At 41.2% G+C, this 19,161-nt stretch overlaps 1 protein-coding gene across 2 annotated transcripts; it reads left to right on the top strand.

Moving 5' to 3' along the window:
- Window positions 1-908: 908 nt before the first annotated feature.
- LOC117897235 (solute carrier family 22 member 3) lies at window positions 909-18,766 on the top strand. 2 transcript variants are annotated; one of them, XM_034805953.1, is made up of 4 exons: window positions 909-1,388; window positions 16,208-17,157; window positions 17,218-17,541; window positions 17,602-18,766. In XM_034805953.1, exons 1-4 carry the CDS (start codon window positions 1,242-1,244, stop codon window positions 18,587-18,589), a joined length of 2,409 nt encoding a protein of 802 aa, XP_034661844.1. In that variant the 5' UTR covers window positions 909-1,241; the 3' UTR covers window positions 18,590-18,766. The 2 variants fall into 2 exon arrangements, with proteins under 2 accessions (XP_034661844.1, XP_034661842.1); XM_034805951.1 differs by lacking the exon at window positions 909-1,388 and adding an exon at window positions 3,685-3,970.
- The last annotated feature ends 395 nt before the right edge of the window (window positions 18,767-19,161 follow it).

The following is a 19,161-nucleotide window of genomic DNA, read 5'->3' as shown; positions in this document are numbered from 1 at the left end:
TTATATGGAAATTGGCGAATGGCTAAGGAAATTTCTGTTGTGGGAAATTCGTGTGGCAGTCTAGAGTCTCGAGTCTCAAGTCTAAATGTTATAATAATATTGTATACACACAAGAGCAGGCAAAGTACTGCTCTTGCTTGCGGTTAATTATAAATAATTTCTTAAGTTTTCTTTATGCCTTGTTTACATTTATTCAGATGAAGCAATATTTTTGCCTGATATATGTCTAAATATTAGGTTCAATTTTACAATAGACCCCGCTTTAGGCCACCTGAGGAGTCTGTTAAAACATACGAATAAACAAAATGAAGAACAATCCGAAAGAAAACACAAATAAAGTGTCAAATAAATACAATTTGGGTGAAGTGAAATGAAACGAAATGAAAGCAGAATGGAGGAGGGATCGTAGGAAATAAAATAATGAAACACTTAAGCAAACAGAGACAGAGAAAAGCGAAATGAATTGCGGGTACGACATGGCGTATGAGTGCTTTTTTTTGTCTGTTTCTTTATTTCGTTTTGGCAAGAGTACATAGATTTTGTTGGCAGACCTGAGAGTGATACTATATGGGATGCTCGCTCGATACTACAATATCAATGAGCACAGGGGAACTCTCTTTCGGTAGGTGGTGGCTCTCAGTCATGTTAAACTTGAACTTGACTTTCGGTGAGCGAATGCGAATGCGATGGGGAAAAGTCTGGGGACAAGTGCAACTGTCAGAGCATCTAATCGAATCGAATACTGATTTGGACACTACACTACCACACTACGGCCTATTAATAGAAACCCTCGTAGTGCGGCAGTGCTACTCTTCAGGCGTCAAGCGGAAATCGAGTCAACCCACCAAAAAGCCAAACGCCAAAAAGCCAAAACCAAAGAAATTTCTTTTCCTCATTGCGATTTCTTTTGTAGTTCGAGAACGGCCCTTGCCTCCTACACACATACCACAGAGCAGCAGTAGCGAGTGCTCTTTCGGATAAATCAGTTTGCGTTTCGTAGCGATATTCCAAAGAAATCATAAATATTCAGCACTTGAGATATTTCCAATTTGTGATTGCTTTACCCCGCCAAAAAGGAAAATCGCGTTTTCGGTTGACTTGATTTGATTTGTGGACTGGCATTCGTGGGTGTCGTGATTATATAAATCTAAATTGCACAACTAACACAGCGCAGCAGCAGCAGCAGTATGAGAATGAGAACCGAAAGGTTCCGCAATAATCAATCAAATAATTAACCAAAAATGAGTTTCATCCATCCCGACGTTAGTTTAATGGGAGGTGCTGGCAATGTGCACCAATCGCTGGAAGAGTCGCCTTCGGAGGCGCCTCATATTAAGAGTGCGCCAAACGATCGAGTGGAGATCAAGATTGTGATGCTGAAAGTGCAGGTGATTTGTGAAGATTATGTGGGCATGTTTCATTCCGTGTTCGTTTCATACATCAAAAGCTCTTCTAATTGGCCTATCATAATATCGGGTATACGCCATGTACGACAGAGGCTAAAACCAGAAACAACACGCAAGTTGCTAATTTTAATTCAACTTTTTGTCTGCCGCCAACTTCAAAACTCATTTTATTTTTCCCCCTAAAATGTTTACATGGGTAAAGGCAAAGGAAACTTTTCTTATTGTTTCTCTTTGCCGTAACACGCGGCGTATGCGTAATCAACGTAACATCTTCATTCAGAATAACAAGGCGGAAAGCCTGACCTTTACAGGACGAAGATTCACATACCCTTGTTCTAGAGACACCTTTTGTGATTTGATTACTGCAAAAAGTTCCATCCGTGGAATATTTCAGTCAGATATATTTTTTTTACTCTCGATTATATAGAAATGGAGAGACCTTACCCTCCTGTAAGGGTATTAGCCCTTAGCCAGAACTTTCCATCTAATTGGCAGGTTGCGCGTGCCAATCGCCGGTCTCCGTTAAAGTAAAGATACACGCGTAGCCCTGCCCCATCTCGAAGCTCTCCAAGCTATTGTTTATGTAAAATTTATTAGCACTCTCGTTCGAACAATGAATATATGACAGCTGGCGATAGGGGCTGCGGCTGTCGAATTAGATTTGTAAATAAAGCAACAATACGAAGGCGCACAAGTGCATGACACTAACGCTTCCACGCTGGTTGCTAATTGAAACAATAGCAAAACAATAGCCATATAGAGCAGCTTCTGACAATAATTGTAAGGGAGGTGGCAACAAGTTTTGTTTGAGATCTTTGATTTTCGAGCCCTGCAAATGATTTACGGGTGTGACTTTTACTTCCACTTTTGGAGGTGACAACATTGAACAATCTTATTATAATTTTGATCTACTCTACTATCACTACAAAAGTTAGTTCAAGGTTAATTATATCAAGCACGTGCTTCACCTGTCCAACAATACCCCACTTAGCCTTTTTTAGACCTGTGTATATATTTCCTAACTTCTATTAACATTTTTATGGGTTAATGAGGAGCCTCTGGGAGATGGCACAGAAACAGAGACAGTGCAAGGCACGCAATGGCACGTGCGTCAGCATTTGTTGGGGTCTTTTTCGCCCAATGACAGAACCACAAAATTACCAATTAATTGATTCAATTGGTGGAAAATGTATATTTAATTTGTCAAACAATTGATATTCCCAAATAATTGCGGCTAAATGAAATAAGTGATGATAGAATAAGCGCACTAATAAACGTCTAGAGGAGGGTCCTCAGCAGGATTAAACTTCACAAGGGGCCATGGATGGGGCATCGGAAGTGGGACTGGGGCATCCAGAAACAAGTTGAGCAACAGCTGCTCGGCAAAGCTCGGGCTTTAGTTTTAGCCCCGGATTTAGTGAGGCAACAGGATAGGCGGGGAGTGAAAGTGAAATTGCGGCCAACACGTGACTGGCCTCATTGAAACTTTGCTCGTGAATGAACTCTGGGTGTCTGAAGTTTGCCGGAGCAGTGGGCGCTCGGCGAGTGCGGAAAAGCTTTCGCTTTCGTTCTCGCTTTCACTTCGGCGCGAAAAACTGCAAGGAAAAACGAAGTTCTGTGTCATTTAGCTTCAGCTGTGGAAGCTTTTCCCTGCTTTTCGGGAAATCAGTTGCGCGTTGGGCGAACGCCAGCACCAGACAAAACGTTTCACAACGCGGACCACGCAGCCTTTTCCGTAGTTCAACTAGATTTATTTCTCCAGTTTATTTTGTTGGCCCAAAACGCGTTTCATTTGTTTGTTGCTTTTCTTTTATAACTTTTTATGCATATTTTGATTGTGTTTTTTTGGTTATAAAATTAAATTAAATTAACTATACATTTTAGTGGAAGATAATCGGAAAATAATCCCAAAAATATAATTCTTTGAAATGTTAAAAATTAAATTGTTTACTCAAAATTGGAGTAGCTGAATTGTCCGGAGAGCCTTACATATTTTTTGTTGAGCTATCTTCATATAAGTTTGGCTGAATCACGCGTCGCATGCGTGATTTTAGCTCCAGATCAAGTATAAGAAAAGTTGTCTGTGTTTGCAGCGTTTCAAAAGTTTAAAATGTTCCTCAAACTAAAATGAACTACTGGGATAGAGAATTCAAATAATTATAGTGGCACAAATGATTAATTAATTAAACAATCAAACAAAAAATGCAATGAAAATTGTGTGAAAGTGTGAGTTTTGAACCCTTAGCGAGCTGAACATTCTCTCGCAATCGAGTTCATATTTCGAACCGGCCTTAGAGCGCATTATGCTCCCGGACATTGGCAGCAGTAGCGGCGTTAACGGTAATGGTAGCCATCATGTTGGCAATGGTCATGGCCTAGTCAGTGGCATCCACTCGAGCGACTCCTCCAGCGGCATCGCAAGCGGCAGTGCGAGCAGTGAAAAGTTGGCAACGCGCACAGATGAGGCGAGTCTCGATAAGGGAAACGATGAAGGAGACGCCGATGAGGATGAAGATGATGACGATGACGATGATGATGAAGATGAGGATGAAGATGAAACTACGGTACATACCTACACACACATATTATATATCTGTCTATATTCTGTCGTGGAAATTAGCTGTACTTATGGGCATACGTAATTTTATGCCGAAAGATAATTAGAAAGTGTTTGCCGCAGACCAAATGGTGTGTGTAAGAAAGATAAGCTCTAAGAAGGAGTCAAAAAGTACTTCCACATGAAACCGGATTACCCACCACTTTTGAATGGCTTTAAACCATTCAGACAGATATTTATCCACTCGAACCTTTTTCAATTTCTACCCAAAAAGGAGAAGAGATGGAAACTTTCTTCATCTCTCAAAGGAGTACTAGAATGTCAGATGTTATGGGAGTGTAACCTCTACTAATTTATTCCCTCAAACCTATCCCAACTGTATCCCAGAGGATAAGATTACGCTCAACCCATTGGGTTGGCTAATTTTCCTGCCTTCCCTGACCAAATAATTTATCAAATCCATTCAATTATTCAGACAATCATTCACAGATGCGAATGAGCACCCATTGGGGAGCATTTTCTGTAGGGTTTTGGCTTTGGTTAGAGGAAGATTTTCCTGGGATTACTGGGGTGTGTGATATCAGAAATCAGCAAGAGGGGAAGCCAGAAGAGAAGAGAAATGAAAATGTGGCCAAAGGCAAAAGCTAAATGAGGCAAATGACCATTTAGGCCTGCCCTCGTTGTCCTCTGCGATGTATAAATTTCCCCCAAGAGTTGTCTGCTGTTTTCTTTGACTTCGGCACGTACATATATCTCATCTCTATCTCTTACCCGACTTCGAAAGATATTTCGCATTTATTTTGCACGTTTCTCCTACTGTTTTTTCTTTGTGGAATTTTTTAATTAAATTTAGTCATTGGTGACGTCAGGCAGGCAGGCAGGCAAATCTGTTTCGGGGGCTGACTAATTAAGTTCAAGTTTAAAACTAAACATGTTTTTTGTTTGTGCTCCCTTCTGGACAATTATATAAGGTATCTGAGCTGGGGTTTATACATTTGTATGTACCCTATCGGACTGTACTTTGGGGAATGTATCCCAATCACCAGTCTCTGAAAACACGACTCATTAAGGCAGCAGTCCCGTCACACGTGCATTTCAAGTCGTGCGTATTGACTTAAGAAACCAAAAAACGAACGTAAAAAAGGTGACTGACAAAATTTGTTTAACATGCGAATGCGATAAACGTCAGAGTTGGAAGCATGTATGCCATACCATACACTCCTCAGATTATGCAAATTTGTGTCTCCTTTTTATTTTCATTTTCATTTTCCCAGGGAGCCTTATGCAAATTAGTCAATACAGGACACGCGCTTCGGTCGTGTGAAAATAACCAACATACACTTGCATATATTTATATCCATAAATATTTCTGCAGAAGAGATAACATTGATAAATTTGTTGAGCTTGAAGGATAATAATTTACAGATCGAAGTCTAATGAAATAAAAACCATTTCTTGAGGAAACTCGAAGGCTTCACTTTGTGGAAGATATAGGAGAACCTGTAGATGGTTTGGATTTTAACTACTAATGGGATTTATATAATCTTTGAGGATTGAAAATCATCTCAGCAAAACTTATGAATCAGTTTTACGAAAGCTTTAACTCATGAATACAAATACCTTTATTTCCCCATACAAAAATATTGAAATCCTAAAGAATATTCCCTTCGTTCCATCACTGAAAGAATTAAAACCCACTACAACCTTTGAACCCAAACCAGACTCCCATTTGTCACCGAGCAATTTCCTCCAGACAGACACGCAAATAACTCTCTCTCCGAAAAAAAACAAGCAATCAACGAAAAATTTCCAATTCAATTTGTACGACTTCAGGGCCCGTAAAACAGTCGCGTGTCTCAATTGGCCACACTCGCCCCCTCCCATACACACACACACAAAACCATCTATAGATGTCTGGCCGAAACTAGCCCTATTCGTCCAGTCAGTCAACTGAACAATCTCTCAGATAACTGACTATAAACAAAGCAATTTGCATGAGGCTGTCAACGAATGAATTTGCATTTGAGTGAAAGCCATGGACCTGAATCTCTGTTTCTGTGTGTTAATGAACCTTCCTCATATCAATTAGAAATATTTTTTGGCTAAGGATGGATTGTGCATACTCCTGGGTATATGGTTATGAGCTGTTCATTTATTATGCCAGAAAGGTTTTGTGCACAAAAAATGATAAAGTTTATTCGTTTCGATGCGACGTTGGGCAAATGTTGCCCAAATAAACGTAAAGCAAAGTATGTTATAAAAGACAATAAGTATGCCACATGGTCGTAAAGTTACGGGCCACAAATCTCAGCTAACAAGGCACAGTGGACGTGGACAAGGGCCGATGGTGGCATAAATTGTAGTGCTTCAAGTATAAGTGAAAAGATGAATAGGAAATTCTGCTGCAAATCTTTTTCTAGGATATTAAAAATTTCCTAAGATTTTCATGGTTTGAGGTTACTTGCAAGACACTAAATTCAATATTCTTAATTCAATTTCCGCTGTAAAATGATCTCTTATATTCCATTCCACTGTATTTGCTGCTTTCCGCTGGTCACTTTTCTCACAGCCTACAAAATGAAACTTTTATTGGGCAACCCTTCCAAAGGGTTTGGTTCGTTTTTTTCCTGTTCCTCTTTCAGGTCCGGTCCTGTTCGGTCCACATTCCAGGCTCTGATTCCAGTTAAGGATTGACCACTTTAAAGCCTAAGCTGACCAAAAATGCACAGCAAAAGTTACTCGGACTTGACTAAGGTCAAAGGACAGACCAGAAAAAGTTCGGGCGGCTTTTAATTCCACAAAATCGTTTATTATTTATTAAAATTGATAAGCAGATGGAGGGGGCGACAAGGGCGAGCAGGGTCGTAGAGCCTTTTCCACTTTCAGCGGATTTTAATTGGTTTTCTGGCCAGAGTCGAGGACCTCTCGAATCTGCCTCATTTGCATTTGTAAAGTGCCAGCGAACTTGAGTCAGGAATGGCTCGACTCGAGTAGAAGTTAAGGAAGGTAAGTTCTTGGGTCAAGGACTTTACAGGCTTCGATGTGGACACAAAAAGTGTCATAAAACCGACTCATAAAGTTTTCAAGTTCCCGCGTCAGCGATAATCGCTTTTCAATTTCGTTTCAAGTCAAAAGTTTCTTCTTTTGATTTGAGAAAGTTTAGTACCCACGGAATTCTATAAGATTTACTTCTATGTTTGGCAGCTTTCCCCCTTCCTGGTTCCTTTATTTGATTGCTTCAAAATTTTCTCATTAATCAGCAACAATTTTTGCCAACTTTAATCACTTTTTAAACAATTTTCCAACTATTTGAAGGAGTAAACGGAAAATGGTTGCCCCAGCTGATTAATTAGTCAAAAAATGATGAGAAACTTGGGGAAAAATTCCCATAGAAACGAGAACTCAAGAGTAATTACCCCTGACCTTTGCTTTAGTTTACTCATAGCGCAAAGACCTCTTTAAGGTTCAGAACCCTTTAGACTTAAGTTCTCTTTTTTTTTGGGCGTTTTTGTGGTATTTTGGGAAGTAAACAAAAAAGCATAGAGCACGCCTCGCTTGCCTCTCAAGTACTCTTATTAAGTGCAGTCAGTACACAAAGTAATTACAGAAAACAGAAGCAGAAAATAAGGGTAAGTCGATGCATGGGATACCCTTTGAAAGTGAGAGAGATTCCAAAAAAGGGAACTTGAGCTTTAGCTATCCCTCTCAGAAAAGAGAAAAAGGTCAGAAAAACCATTTCAACTTCTGATGCTTACGGTTAAAGGCATAAATAGACACTTTATGGGTTAAATATCACTTCCTTCTCTACAGTGCAAACATCTTGTAATAATTATCATGCCCTCTTCCAGGGTAGTCGTATAAAAGACCAGAAACACCAACCCAAACAAAAGACAATTGTGTAAATAAATGTGAGGAAATAAAAACGTAATGACAGAATGGAGAAAAATGAGGCTTATTGGGTGGGTTGGTCTGGCTTGCGGGGTGAGGGAAATACAGCAATTAAGCTTGTCAGCGTGTCCGCCACCGGAAGTGCTTCTGCCAGCCATAAGGCAAATGCAATTGGGCGGTATTTGGGTGTTAAAATATCATTAAAATTCAATTGGATGGGTGGCAAGAGCAGTCCTGGAGATGATGCTACTTCTAGGGCTGCTGCTGACAACAACGTTTTGTTTTTGTGTCTTTCATCTAATTGAAATTATGTGTCATAAAAATTTGATGTAGCATACATTTCTGCTGCGATGAGCAATATTTCTATGGTGAGATCTAATGAATGTAGGAACAAAGATTCCCGGAACAGTCGGGAAACCTTTTTAGGAGCGACAGGAAAGTTCCTGGAATGTATCTAAGGGTACAAGAATTTCCAGGAATATGTCCCACATTAATGATGTAATTATGGTATTTTTAGAGATTTTTGTTTTATGTGAAATTATCCATTTTTCTAAGGGGTTTCTTGGACTTTAAGCACATATTCATTAATTTATATAAACATGTTGCATCAATTCACAAGCGATGAGATTCTTTGGTTTTTCTGTACATTACCTCGAGGGTATCCCACAGTCCATCCTTTGTTAGGCTCCTGGTATTTTTCTGTTATTAATAATTCATGTCGAGCACTCAAGTGTGACACATTCTTTTTCCTGGAATCTTTAAGCGTTAAAATGAAAATTCAGTTTTAATATTTTTCCGCCCTGCCAAAAAAACGAACCCCATTATTGGGGATAGGCACGGAGCACTTTCCATTTAATTTGGTTTTCATATTTTCTTTTGCCACCCACGCGCAAGACCCACGGGAACCCTCTTTATCGAGGATAACAACAATTATGAATGGGTGGATATTTTCTGTGACAGATTCCGATTAAGGCGATTGACTGTGGGTGGACAAAACCAAAACCAAAGCCAAACCCAGGCCGTAGGCCTTCGTTGGCGAAGGCCAACTAAATTTAGTGCCCCAGGCCCAGGCCTATTTATGTTTGTGACTTTCTGGCTGTCTCATTTACCCTGAAATTCCTGTCTCTTCCAGCCAATATTCCTCACTCTCTTAGCCACTTTTTATCGTTTTCCTTCCCTCTTACACATATGTGTATTTGTTTGTTTGATAAGCCGCTTAGTCGTAGTCCTGAAATGGAAACACAATTTTCATTTATCTGCTTAGGCATTGGACGAGACCGGCGAAAGCTCACAATTGTCGAGGGACAAGCACAGTGGTGGACAGCTGATAAGTAGAGAGCATCACGTATGGCGAGAACAGAGTGTTAATACTGATCGAAAAAATGGAACGGAAAGAGATCCGCTTTATGCTGATTGGTTTGCTAATCATGTTCCGCTTTTCCACCATTCAAATAAATGTCGTCCCACTGTTCTCGCTTAAGGGCAAAGGTCAGCCCCAGGCGCAGTCATCTGGCAGTTTATGAGCTATGACTGGACCAGAATTTAGTACAATTGCCAGCCATATGAAAGCAAAATTGCATATGGTATAAAGGTAATCAGAAAGCAATCAGGCGAATATCATTTCAGGAGAAATACCAAACAAAAGAACCTACCTGTATATTTTATATAGCCTACTGTGCATCCTTCTCCCTCTTATTTTATTCTTTTATATTGTCCAACCGAATATCGTACTCATATACCTCCATAAGATATAATCAAATTTTAATTAAAAAATTCTTTCCATTTATACGGAAACAAATGGATTGTTTATTCGTGTGTCAAAATAGGATTTTCCCTGTCAACGAATTTCCTAGCTTAAATCACAGAAAATCCCCTAAAAAAGAAAATAAACAAAAACAGATAAAGCGAGATACAAGAAGAGGGGAAAAGCTTTTCCATCAATTGAAATGTATTCGTTGAGATAGAGTAAGATTGGCAAGACAAGAAAAATTCGTACGCGTAAATGTAATGTATGCAAACGCGTATCCCTCATCTAAGAAGGAAAAAAATGCGACCCATTCCGCGTGAATCAAAGGCAAGGTCCGTAATTTCAGGCTTCTTATGCAGAGCCATTGAAATGCCTTAGGAGACAACCCCAAACGGAACGACAACGACCTGCCCCACATGGGTTTTTCGTGGGCGACAGTTGTCAGATTCAATTGTTGGGGCACATAAATCAGAGACTAAAGTGAAGAGGGAAGCCAGACATAAATTTTGGCTTGGAATCATGTGAGAGGGAAGGGAGATTTCTTTTCACTTTCAAGTTAATTGCCAAAAAGAAAAGGGGAATAGACCTTTGTGGAGGTGTTTCCCAAAATTGTATCTCCCATTCAAAAGTGCTTCTGCAAAACGTTTCTCTCTTCTTGGTCTCTTCTTTTAATCCACATTGTGCTTTTCCCTCATTTACTTTTGGTCGCACCATGCAAATTAAATTTGTTTGACACTGAGAAATAATATTTTATGTCATCGCTTGTGTAAACACAATACACAATTCTTTTTCTACAACTTTCATTTGTCACCTTGAAGTTTTGCAACTTTTATTCACTTATCTGGTGGGTCTTTTAGTTTATTTAGTTTCCTTCGATGCTCTTCTTTGGCCTTGAATGAAGTTGGTAAAACACTTGATTAAACAGACGGCGGCAACAATATTAAAACACTTTATAGTCGAGACCATAAAAGAGGCAATTAAGAAGATAATTAAAGTGAGATATGCCCAAGAAATAGACAACTTTTATGGTTTTGATAAAAGTTGCTCGGCTTAACACTTTTTCGGGTCTGACCGAAAATATTAACTCCTGCGGCTTCTCACTTATATGGACTACAGCTCGAATCCTTCAATATGCCATAACCAAACACTTACCACAACCATTCGAAGCAGCATCAACGGGAGCAGGATCTGGAGCATCAGCAGGACCACTAAACCCACGCACATAAGAATACCCATCCCCACCCCTTCTAAGGCCGCATAAAAACAATCTGCAATACATTACGCATACGCCATGCTGTGCCAAATGGTTTCGACAGTTCTGAACGAATGTTTATGACTCTCCGCCATAGAAAACATTTGCATACACGTCCACTGGAATATATATATAGAATCATCCATCAATATATACGATATGTATTGCATACGTGTCAGACATTCAACTCCTTGATAATTTCGGGGATTCACACATTCTGTCCAGTGTCAGAGTCAGAGCCCACTCGAGGGCCAAACTGCCCGTCGAACTAATCAAATATTTATGCTCGCCTTCGTCTGGGACAAAGTCTGGTGACGACACTTACTCAAATAGCTCCAACAGTCAGAAGTGTCTTTGGCATACCAAAGTGTTGGCAACAAGTTATGGCGGTCTGGGGACTGCATCGCATGTCTTAAACCTGAATATAATTGGATTTAGTGGCGGCCATAAAATGGGTTACTATTTTCGTGAACACTAAATTTAAGAGAATAGTGCCAAAAGTGTTCATTTAAGTTTTTGTCTTAATTGTTTAAACGTATTGAGAGTGGAGAGTTTACTTAGTTTAAGAACCAAAAAAAATATTATATGATTTAAAGCAAATTCCAAAGAATTCACAATACCTATTTGTTTTATTTGCGTTGTAATCTTCCACATCCTAATTATGACTTCCCATCATTAATTCAAAAAATAGTTGGCACAACTGTACCATTATTCCCCTCTAGAGGATAATCCTAACCTTGGCCTAGCTGGAAATTCATTGATGCTCAAACAATATTCAGAAAACAGCTTGGAATTGTACTTGGATTTTTCGGCAACGAATAATACATAATTGCCCTTCCCCTGGCACTCTCGAGCCACCTGCTATTCATTCACCTGTTAGCCAGGGGGCACAAACAACAATTTCTCTTTCTGGCTTTGCCCCAATTAACTTTGACGCCTATTGTTGTCAACGCTTCATATTTGATGGCGGCCTTCTTTCACCTTTCCTTGCCATATCCTGCAACAGCAGGCATCGCACTCCTTTCCTCACACTCCCTGCAACATCAGCTTCTGTTGCAAGTTTCCAAGCAGTCGCATGCTATGCGTGTATGTATGTGTTGTTGAGTAAGGAAACCTCTTGGAAAAGTCAAGCTGCCATCGTTACCTGAAGACTTTTAGACCGAAAACAATTAATTAATCATTAGGCCACGCTAATGGGTAAATGATACACTCGCTCAACCAAGACGAAAATGTTTTTCTTTCGGTTTTAGTCCAACCAAATGTTATTGTCTCGTGAGATGCTGATAAGGGTTTGTTGCCGAGCGGCTTACTGTCTTGATTTATAATTAATAACAATGATTTTTGATTGAGAGAATTTTCTCTGATAAATAAACAGTTGAATTAGCACTTTGAACCATAAATATTTGAAAATCGTTTTAGAATTAGAGCGCTTTGTGTTTCCATAAACAATTTTGTAGTCTGGAATACCTATTCTAATTAGAATAAAACACATTTTCATCAGGGATTATTGTTTTAGAATGAACATACAAACAGCCTGTTTGTATGTAAACACTTTGCTGTCGGAAAATGAACTGATTGAGAAATACAGAAAAGTGTGTTAATTGTTAGAGAAAATGTGTGCAACACGTGAGAATGGCGAATGCTTGCAAACTAAATTAAAACGTTTGTAGTATTTTCATTTTAGTTTCTTCATAGAGTTAAGAAAAGCTAAGAAAGTAGTAAGTAGTATTTTTCCTAAGGGCTTAACAGACTAAATCACTTCCACTTCCACTACCACTATCACGACCCACTATCATATATCTTTGCTTTTTTATCAGCTTTTAAATGGAATTTAATACTTGTACTTTTAGAAAACCATTACATTTCTGTGAAGTTGTTTCTTCTTTCTTTCCTTCCTAGTAAGGCCAAATGAATTTGCGTATCAAATATTGAACAATCTCCAAAAAACAATTCCTTTGAATATGCCTTCTGTTATGGGTTTTGCCACCACCGAAGCCCCCATGAAGAAAACTCGTATTTCCAGCCTTCAAGGCAACAGAGCTTTTCCTCCTCCCTTTCGGTTTCAATTACAAATTTCTTTTATGGCACACAATGGAACCCAGATGGAACATATGCCACCAAATGAGAGGAGCCCTGTTTCCTGATAAAAAATCAATTTCCATGTCCCAACATTTTCCATTGAATTATGAAGAGCAATAAATAAGTTAATGAAATATACAGAGCAGGGCAGGGAGCAGTTCCCCAGGGGATATAGGGGCAGAAAGAAGAGATTAAATAAAAACATTTTCCTGTCTCCTCAACTAAATGCTTCTCATCAGGGAAATAATTGTAATAGGTTGTGGGCAACAAATTTTCCAACTTGACAGCTAATTAAAGTAGATAAAACAGAGCCTCAAACGGACTGCAAGAAATTGCTTTAATTATGGACATGGGTTGGCTTTAAGGCCCTTCATCAGTCATCGACCCACTGAACAGGGAGCGAACCTCAACCTCAATTTCGGTTGTATCTTTAGTATCAGTCTCAGAATCAGTCTCCTCCAGCCAGTCAATCGTGCGACAGGGACTTATGAATAATTTATGGCTGGATTTTCTGGGCTTTGTGCTTTATTAAAAAATTTGTTGTAACTGGTAGATGCTGATACCCTTGGGTGAGGCATAATCAATGGATTGCAGATTGGTCTGTCATGGCTCATAACTCAACTCATCGTTGCATATAGTATTCTTTGGTATGAAGCTGTTGGCTGCCTCTTACTGTTGAAATATAGGGTAAATAATCTTCGTTTTGACATTTAGCGATTCTCTTCTGTTTCCTCGTTTAATCATTTTATTTTCTTTCTTTTCACACAATGTCCTTCAACGTAAAATATTCTTTTAAAATTTTCAATTTAACAAAACTCAATTACAAATTTTGATGTGCAATCAAAACTCCTTAAAATATAAACTCCTCAGAAGAGAAATTGATTAATAAATTTCAAGGTTATTGGGGAATCTTTTTGAACAGCCTTTCAAGTCATGACCCTGTAAATAAAACACTTCTGTTCCCTTAGAGTCTATGAACCCCTATCCCATCCCAAAATGAAATGACGTACGAGTCCGGGTAAACAATCTTCAAGCTGAACATACTTGTATTACATAAGTGATTCACCTCTCCGGCTAGTCTATTGAACCATCCGTCACGTGACCATAAAATTGAATGGGAGTATAGACGTAAGTAAGCCTTTACCCATCACCGAAAACAAAACCAAACCCGAACAAAAGGAACGAATAACAGACGCAGGCAATCGGCATTAACCTTGGCCAAAAGTATTTGCACAACTGCTGACAGTCGCCAAAACAAAAATACAAACCGAAATAAATAAATAAAGAAACAGAAACGAACTCATTTAATTGACGCATAAAACTAGACAAGAGACACGGCTCTGTTGTCTCTGTTGAAGTCAACGAATCCCAAACCCGAATCTGCTGACCAATAATATTATTGCATATTTAGGGGCGTCACCAAAGTTTATACCTCTCCTTGTGGAGATCCTTCAGGTTTTGCTGGTCCTGACAATGGAACGACCTTCAGCTTTAAAATCGAAGTGATTTTTCTTATTTGTTTGTTTCTGGCTTGCAAATTGTTTTTTTATGCAACGACAACAATCGGAGAGCGCAAAGTCGGTGGAATAATGCATTATGCATAACCCTTCTACTGTTACCATCATCAGGTTACAGTTTTGTGTGGATTTCTGTAAGGAAAATCCATTCTTAATGCTGGCTTTGGGAGCTCTTAACGCTTTCAATATTTAATATTCCGTCAAAGGACCTTCCCTCATGCATGAACACGCTTGGCAATGACACGCATATATGGTCACATTAAGCAACAAACAGAACACGAAGGACAATACTTTAATGAGAACAAATGCCCCAGTAAAACTGAGGAGACGCGACAGCTGAAAACAACAGAAAAGAAGCGAAACACAATTGTGCGCAATTGCTGGTTATGAAATTGGGAGGATGGTGTGTAGGGAGCATGGAGATACAGTAGCAGTGAGACATGTACATATGTATGTTGGTTGAGAAAGAAGGATCCCTCTCCTGTTGTTTTTTTCCCTGCCTCAGGGACATTTGTCAACCCAAAAATGCTAAAACCAGAAGTCGTAAACGGTTTTGCGGCTTCCATTCTCATTTTGATGTTCACTTTTTTTGAGAGTGGTGAAGCTAAAAAAGATATTTTAATGTTGGTTATTAGAGATGGTGATTAGACTGAATTATGATTTTTATATTGTTGAAATATAAATTTAATTTTCCCTCGGAGTTTTAAACATAAACTGAGTGTAAGAATTTAAGCTGCAATACTTCCCTTAATACTTAAAAAATACCCACTTTATTCTAGACCTCCACTTTATTTTCACATCTCTCATCTAAAGCAGCAGAAATGTTTTTGGTTTTTTGTGGTCAAAATCCCTGTGTGTGTTGTAAAAATTTCGTGTAAAAAGGTAATTAATTTTTTGTGGTCATTCAGTGGGGTGACATTTCGTTCAGGTGCATATGAGGAACAAAATTTACATAAAACAAGCGGGTAAAGTGAAATTAGTATACATACGTAGACATATGCGAGGTCCCCCGTGTCGTATACGTAATGAGTGCAAAGGCAGATGTCAGAAATAATGTGCAGAAGCTTACATTTAAGCAACCCGATGTTCAGCCCAAGGCTACAGAAGCTCAAGCATAGCCATGAATCAGATATATTCCTCTATATATAGATATTTTGTTCAATTACCGCTGCTGTGTCTGGTTTGGCTTGGGGGGATTGAAATAAGTTTAATGGCAGGATAAAAGGAATAGTTGCAAAAGGGAATGGCGAATGGGAAAAGCAAGGAAATCCGAGCCACTTTGCAGTGCAATTTATGTTCATTATGCAGCCGGCTGCATCCGGGGAGCTCCATGAATGGATAGCATTGGATTGGCATGTGTGCCATGTAAGTGGGCGACACATTGCGAGCTCCAGACACTGCAGGGCTCTCAGCAATTGCTCCACTCGAGCTCGAGTGCCAGCGCCTCAAGGCCACTCTGGGATAATCTGGGGAATGCCACTGAATTATTGCCTTTTGTCTGGGGTATTGATGGTCTCTGGTTCAAGCTGGGTCAGAGCCATTCCTCTCGAGTGGATATCAAGAATGAAATGAGTTGGAATTGATTTCAAAGAAACTTTGTTTCCAAATTGAAGTGATGGAAATGCAATGAAAGACTAAAGGATGAGGTAAAACATTTCGGTACATCCTTTATATTCATCTTATTATTTATATTGCAAATGTTAATGATATGTTTAGTTGAATGAAGTTCTAATCCCTCACAAATCCCACTCTACTTTACAGGCAGAATCGCCTTTACTGCCCCTAAAGGAGAACGACGCATCAGTAGCTCGAGTCCATAATTCCTCGCACATATCAGCCACTAGGTCACCGCACGAGTACACCGCCTTGGCCAGCGATTCCGAGCCCGCCCTCACGCCCACACCCACTACTGCCACGTCCAGGCCGAATGAGTGTCGACGTCGCAGCTCATTGACCAACTGTCCAGCACCCATACCCGCTTCCACCGAGGGCAGTCCACCAGGAGAGGCCAACAACAACAACACCAGCAGCAGCAACCACAACACAAAGGAGGAATTTTACACGACTTTGGGCAGCAGCACGCCCAGCCACAAGCACCAGCACACGCACGAGTACAAGCTCTACCCCAACGACACGTTCGCCCAATTGGAGGGGAAGGCACCAAAGACAAGCAGCAAAATGCAGACCAAAGTGGACGCAGTGGGTCGCATCACGGGCCAGTGGGGCAAGTGGCAGCTGCGCACAGTGCTGCTGATCTTCCTGTGTAAGATACCATCCTCGTGGTTCATGGCGTGCATTATCTTCACGGCTCCCGCACCCAGGCACGGAGAGTTCTTCTGCAAGCCCCCGAACACAGTGGGGGCCCAGAATCAGACGCAGTGGATCAAGGTTTCGCATCCGCAGAAGGAGGAGACCGAGGATCAGGAGTTCAACATTGACTTCTGCAATGTGTATCAGGATGCGCAGGAGCATGCCCATCACTACTACAACTACGAGCACAGCGAGCAGGAGCCTCGCATCTGGGAGAAGCCTCTCAATCGCAACTCCAATGTCATACCCTGCACGGAGTTCCAGCACGAGTCCAGCTACCACTCGGTGGTCACTCAATACGACCTAGTCTGTTCCCGGGACATTCTCGTCTCGGTCACGCAGTTCTTCCATCTGTTTGGTGTTCTAACCGGCGGTATCCTGGCGAATCAGCTCTTGAAATAGTAAGTTCTTCGAGAATCATCTCTCTGCGGCAGCTCACTTCAATCTCTTTTACTTTGCAGCTTTAGTCCCCGAAATGTGATGCTATTCGGCATGATTACACAGATCTTTTGTGGCAATCTGACGGGTCATGTGGCTTCCTATGAGCTCCACGTGTTCTTCCGCTGCCTGTCCGCTGTCTGCTGTGCGCAGATGTACACCGCAGGGGGCATGATCATGGCCGATATAACGGGTGGCAAGTATCGCACTTGTGTCTCCACTCTCTTCGAGCAGTTCTGGTCCATTGGCGTGATGATGCTGCCGGGCGTGGCAAGCTTCTGGTCCAGCTGGTCGCATCTCTACATGGCCATCTCCTGGCCCACAGTGATACTGATTTACCTGTGGCAGTGAGTAACACAAAGACTTCCCGTGTGAGTGCTTTTCTCTAACTGGTGTTCCTTTTTCAGATGGATCCCCGACTCCCCACGCTGGCTCATCGCTCGCGGTCGTGTGCAGGATGCCAAGAAGATCTTGCTGCAGTGCGCCGACGTCAATGGCACTCGCTACAGTCTTCCCCATGACATTGATCAGCAGCTGGAGCTGCAGGCCCAGACGGCCATGGATGCCCCACCGCCCAGTGGCTGGTGGTCCATGTGGAAGGGAGAGCGCGCCGTGCGTCACATTATCTGCGTACATCTGGCATGGTCCCTCTACATCGTCGTCTACTATGGAATGCTGCTGAATATCCGCTCCTTCAGTCGAGAGCATCTCTACATCAACACCTTCTTTGCGGGCTTGAGCGAGATGATAGGCACCTTTATCGGTCTCTTCCTGATCATGAAGACCACCAGGAAGTGGCTCTGGACGGGACTGTTCAACATGGTTGCCGGATGCATTGCCTACTGCGGTTGGCTAGTGCCCAAGCCGGGCGTCATTCCATTCGATGCCAATGTGGCGCTGCTCATGTGCTCCGCCATGGTCTCCAAGATGGCCATCTCCACCACACTCTCCATACTGACGACCTGCACCGTGGAGCTCGTGTCGGATGACAAGAAGAAGATCACCTCGTTCTCGACCATCTGTTGGGCCCGCTTCTGGCTGCTCGGTGCACCCTTTATTGGATCGACCATCTTCTTGGGCCAACTTGTGCCCCAGACAGCCTTCGCGTCCCTGGCCATTTGCGGTGGCATCTGCACCTCGCTGATCAGCAGCCCACGCACGCATCCCATCTCCAGGCCGGCTTCGCCGACCGCCCAGGGAGCCCAGAACATGGCCTCTGCCTCGCAGTTCACCATCATCGACGGCATGGACAACAAGGGCTATACGCCAAGCTCCAAGCCCATTATTTCTAGCAATACAATTAGGAAACTGACCACACCACAATCGAATCTACCTCCTCAACTAATGCCCGGGATTTGGACGACCAAAATAAACGAGGATGGCCCACCAATGTGATATGCCCCCGCACAGGTTAAATGATGCAACGCGGAAGTGAGTGGAAGGAAGGTTGGTTAGAATGTCAGAATGGTTTTGTTCACTTTGGTGGGGCTGTGCTGTGACCTTGCAAACTACAGTCTACAAAATTTGATAAACTATACTTATATAGCCTGTACACTACCTATAAGGCCATGGCCAACCACCCTTTTGTAATGCACCTGGGGACAAACTTTATTGAAAGTAAAGTCAAATATTCGATCTTCTCGCACACGTAGGAGCTCAACTTAACCGCAAACTAAATGCTCAACAAATGAGAAAAATTATGACAAATGCTAAGATTTTTAAGTAGGCAAACTTTAAAGTTTAGAGCTTAAGAATGAATGAATCCTTAACCAGTTTCAATTAAAAGGAAAAAGACGCTCGCACAACAAATCCATATACAAAAAAGAGGAAATAATATTTTTAAACTTAATATAATTTTAGTGCATAATTAAGTAGAGCCTTAGTTAACCCTCGGAAGGGGCATAGGAAGCACTCGAGTCCTGGGTTCAGCTTCATCGCAGCCATAAAGTAGTCTCGTAAGTAGGTCG

Source organism: Drosophila subobscura, chromosome O (assembly GCF_008121235.1).
Source record: "Drosophila subobscura isolate 14011-0131.10 chromosome O, UCBerk_Dsub_1.0, whole genome shotgun sequence".
Lineage (NCBI taxonomy): Eukaryota > Metazoa > Arthropoda > Insecta > Diptera > Drosophilidae > Drosophila > Drosophila subobscura.
The sequence above is the reverse complement of the archived record's forward strand: the minus strand, read 5'-3'. Positions and strand labels throughout refer to the sequence as shown.

Coding starts and splice junctions, on each gene's coding strand:
- LOC117897235 (XM_034805951.1), top strand. CDS start 3,710: ATGCTCCCGGACATTGGCAGCAGTAGCGGCGTTAACGGTAATGGTAGC. Junction 17,158..17,217: donor GCGAATCAGCTCTTGAAATA/GTAAGTTCTTCG, acceptor TTTACTTTGCAG/CTTTAGTCCCCGAAATGTGA. Junction 17,542..17,601: donor ATACTGATTTACCTGTGGCA/GTGAGTAACACA, acceptor TTCCTTTTTCAG/ATGGATCCCCGACTCCCCAC.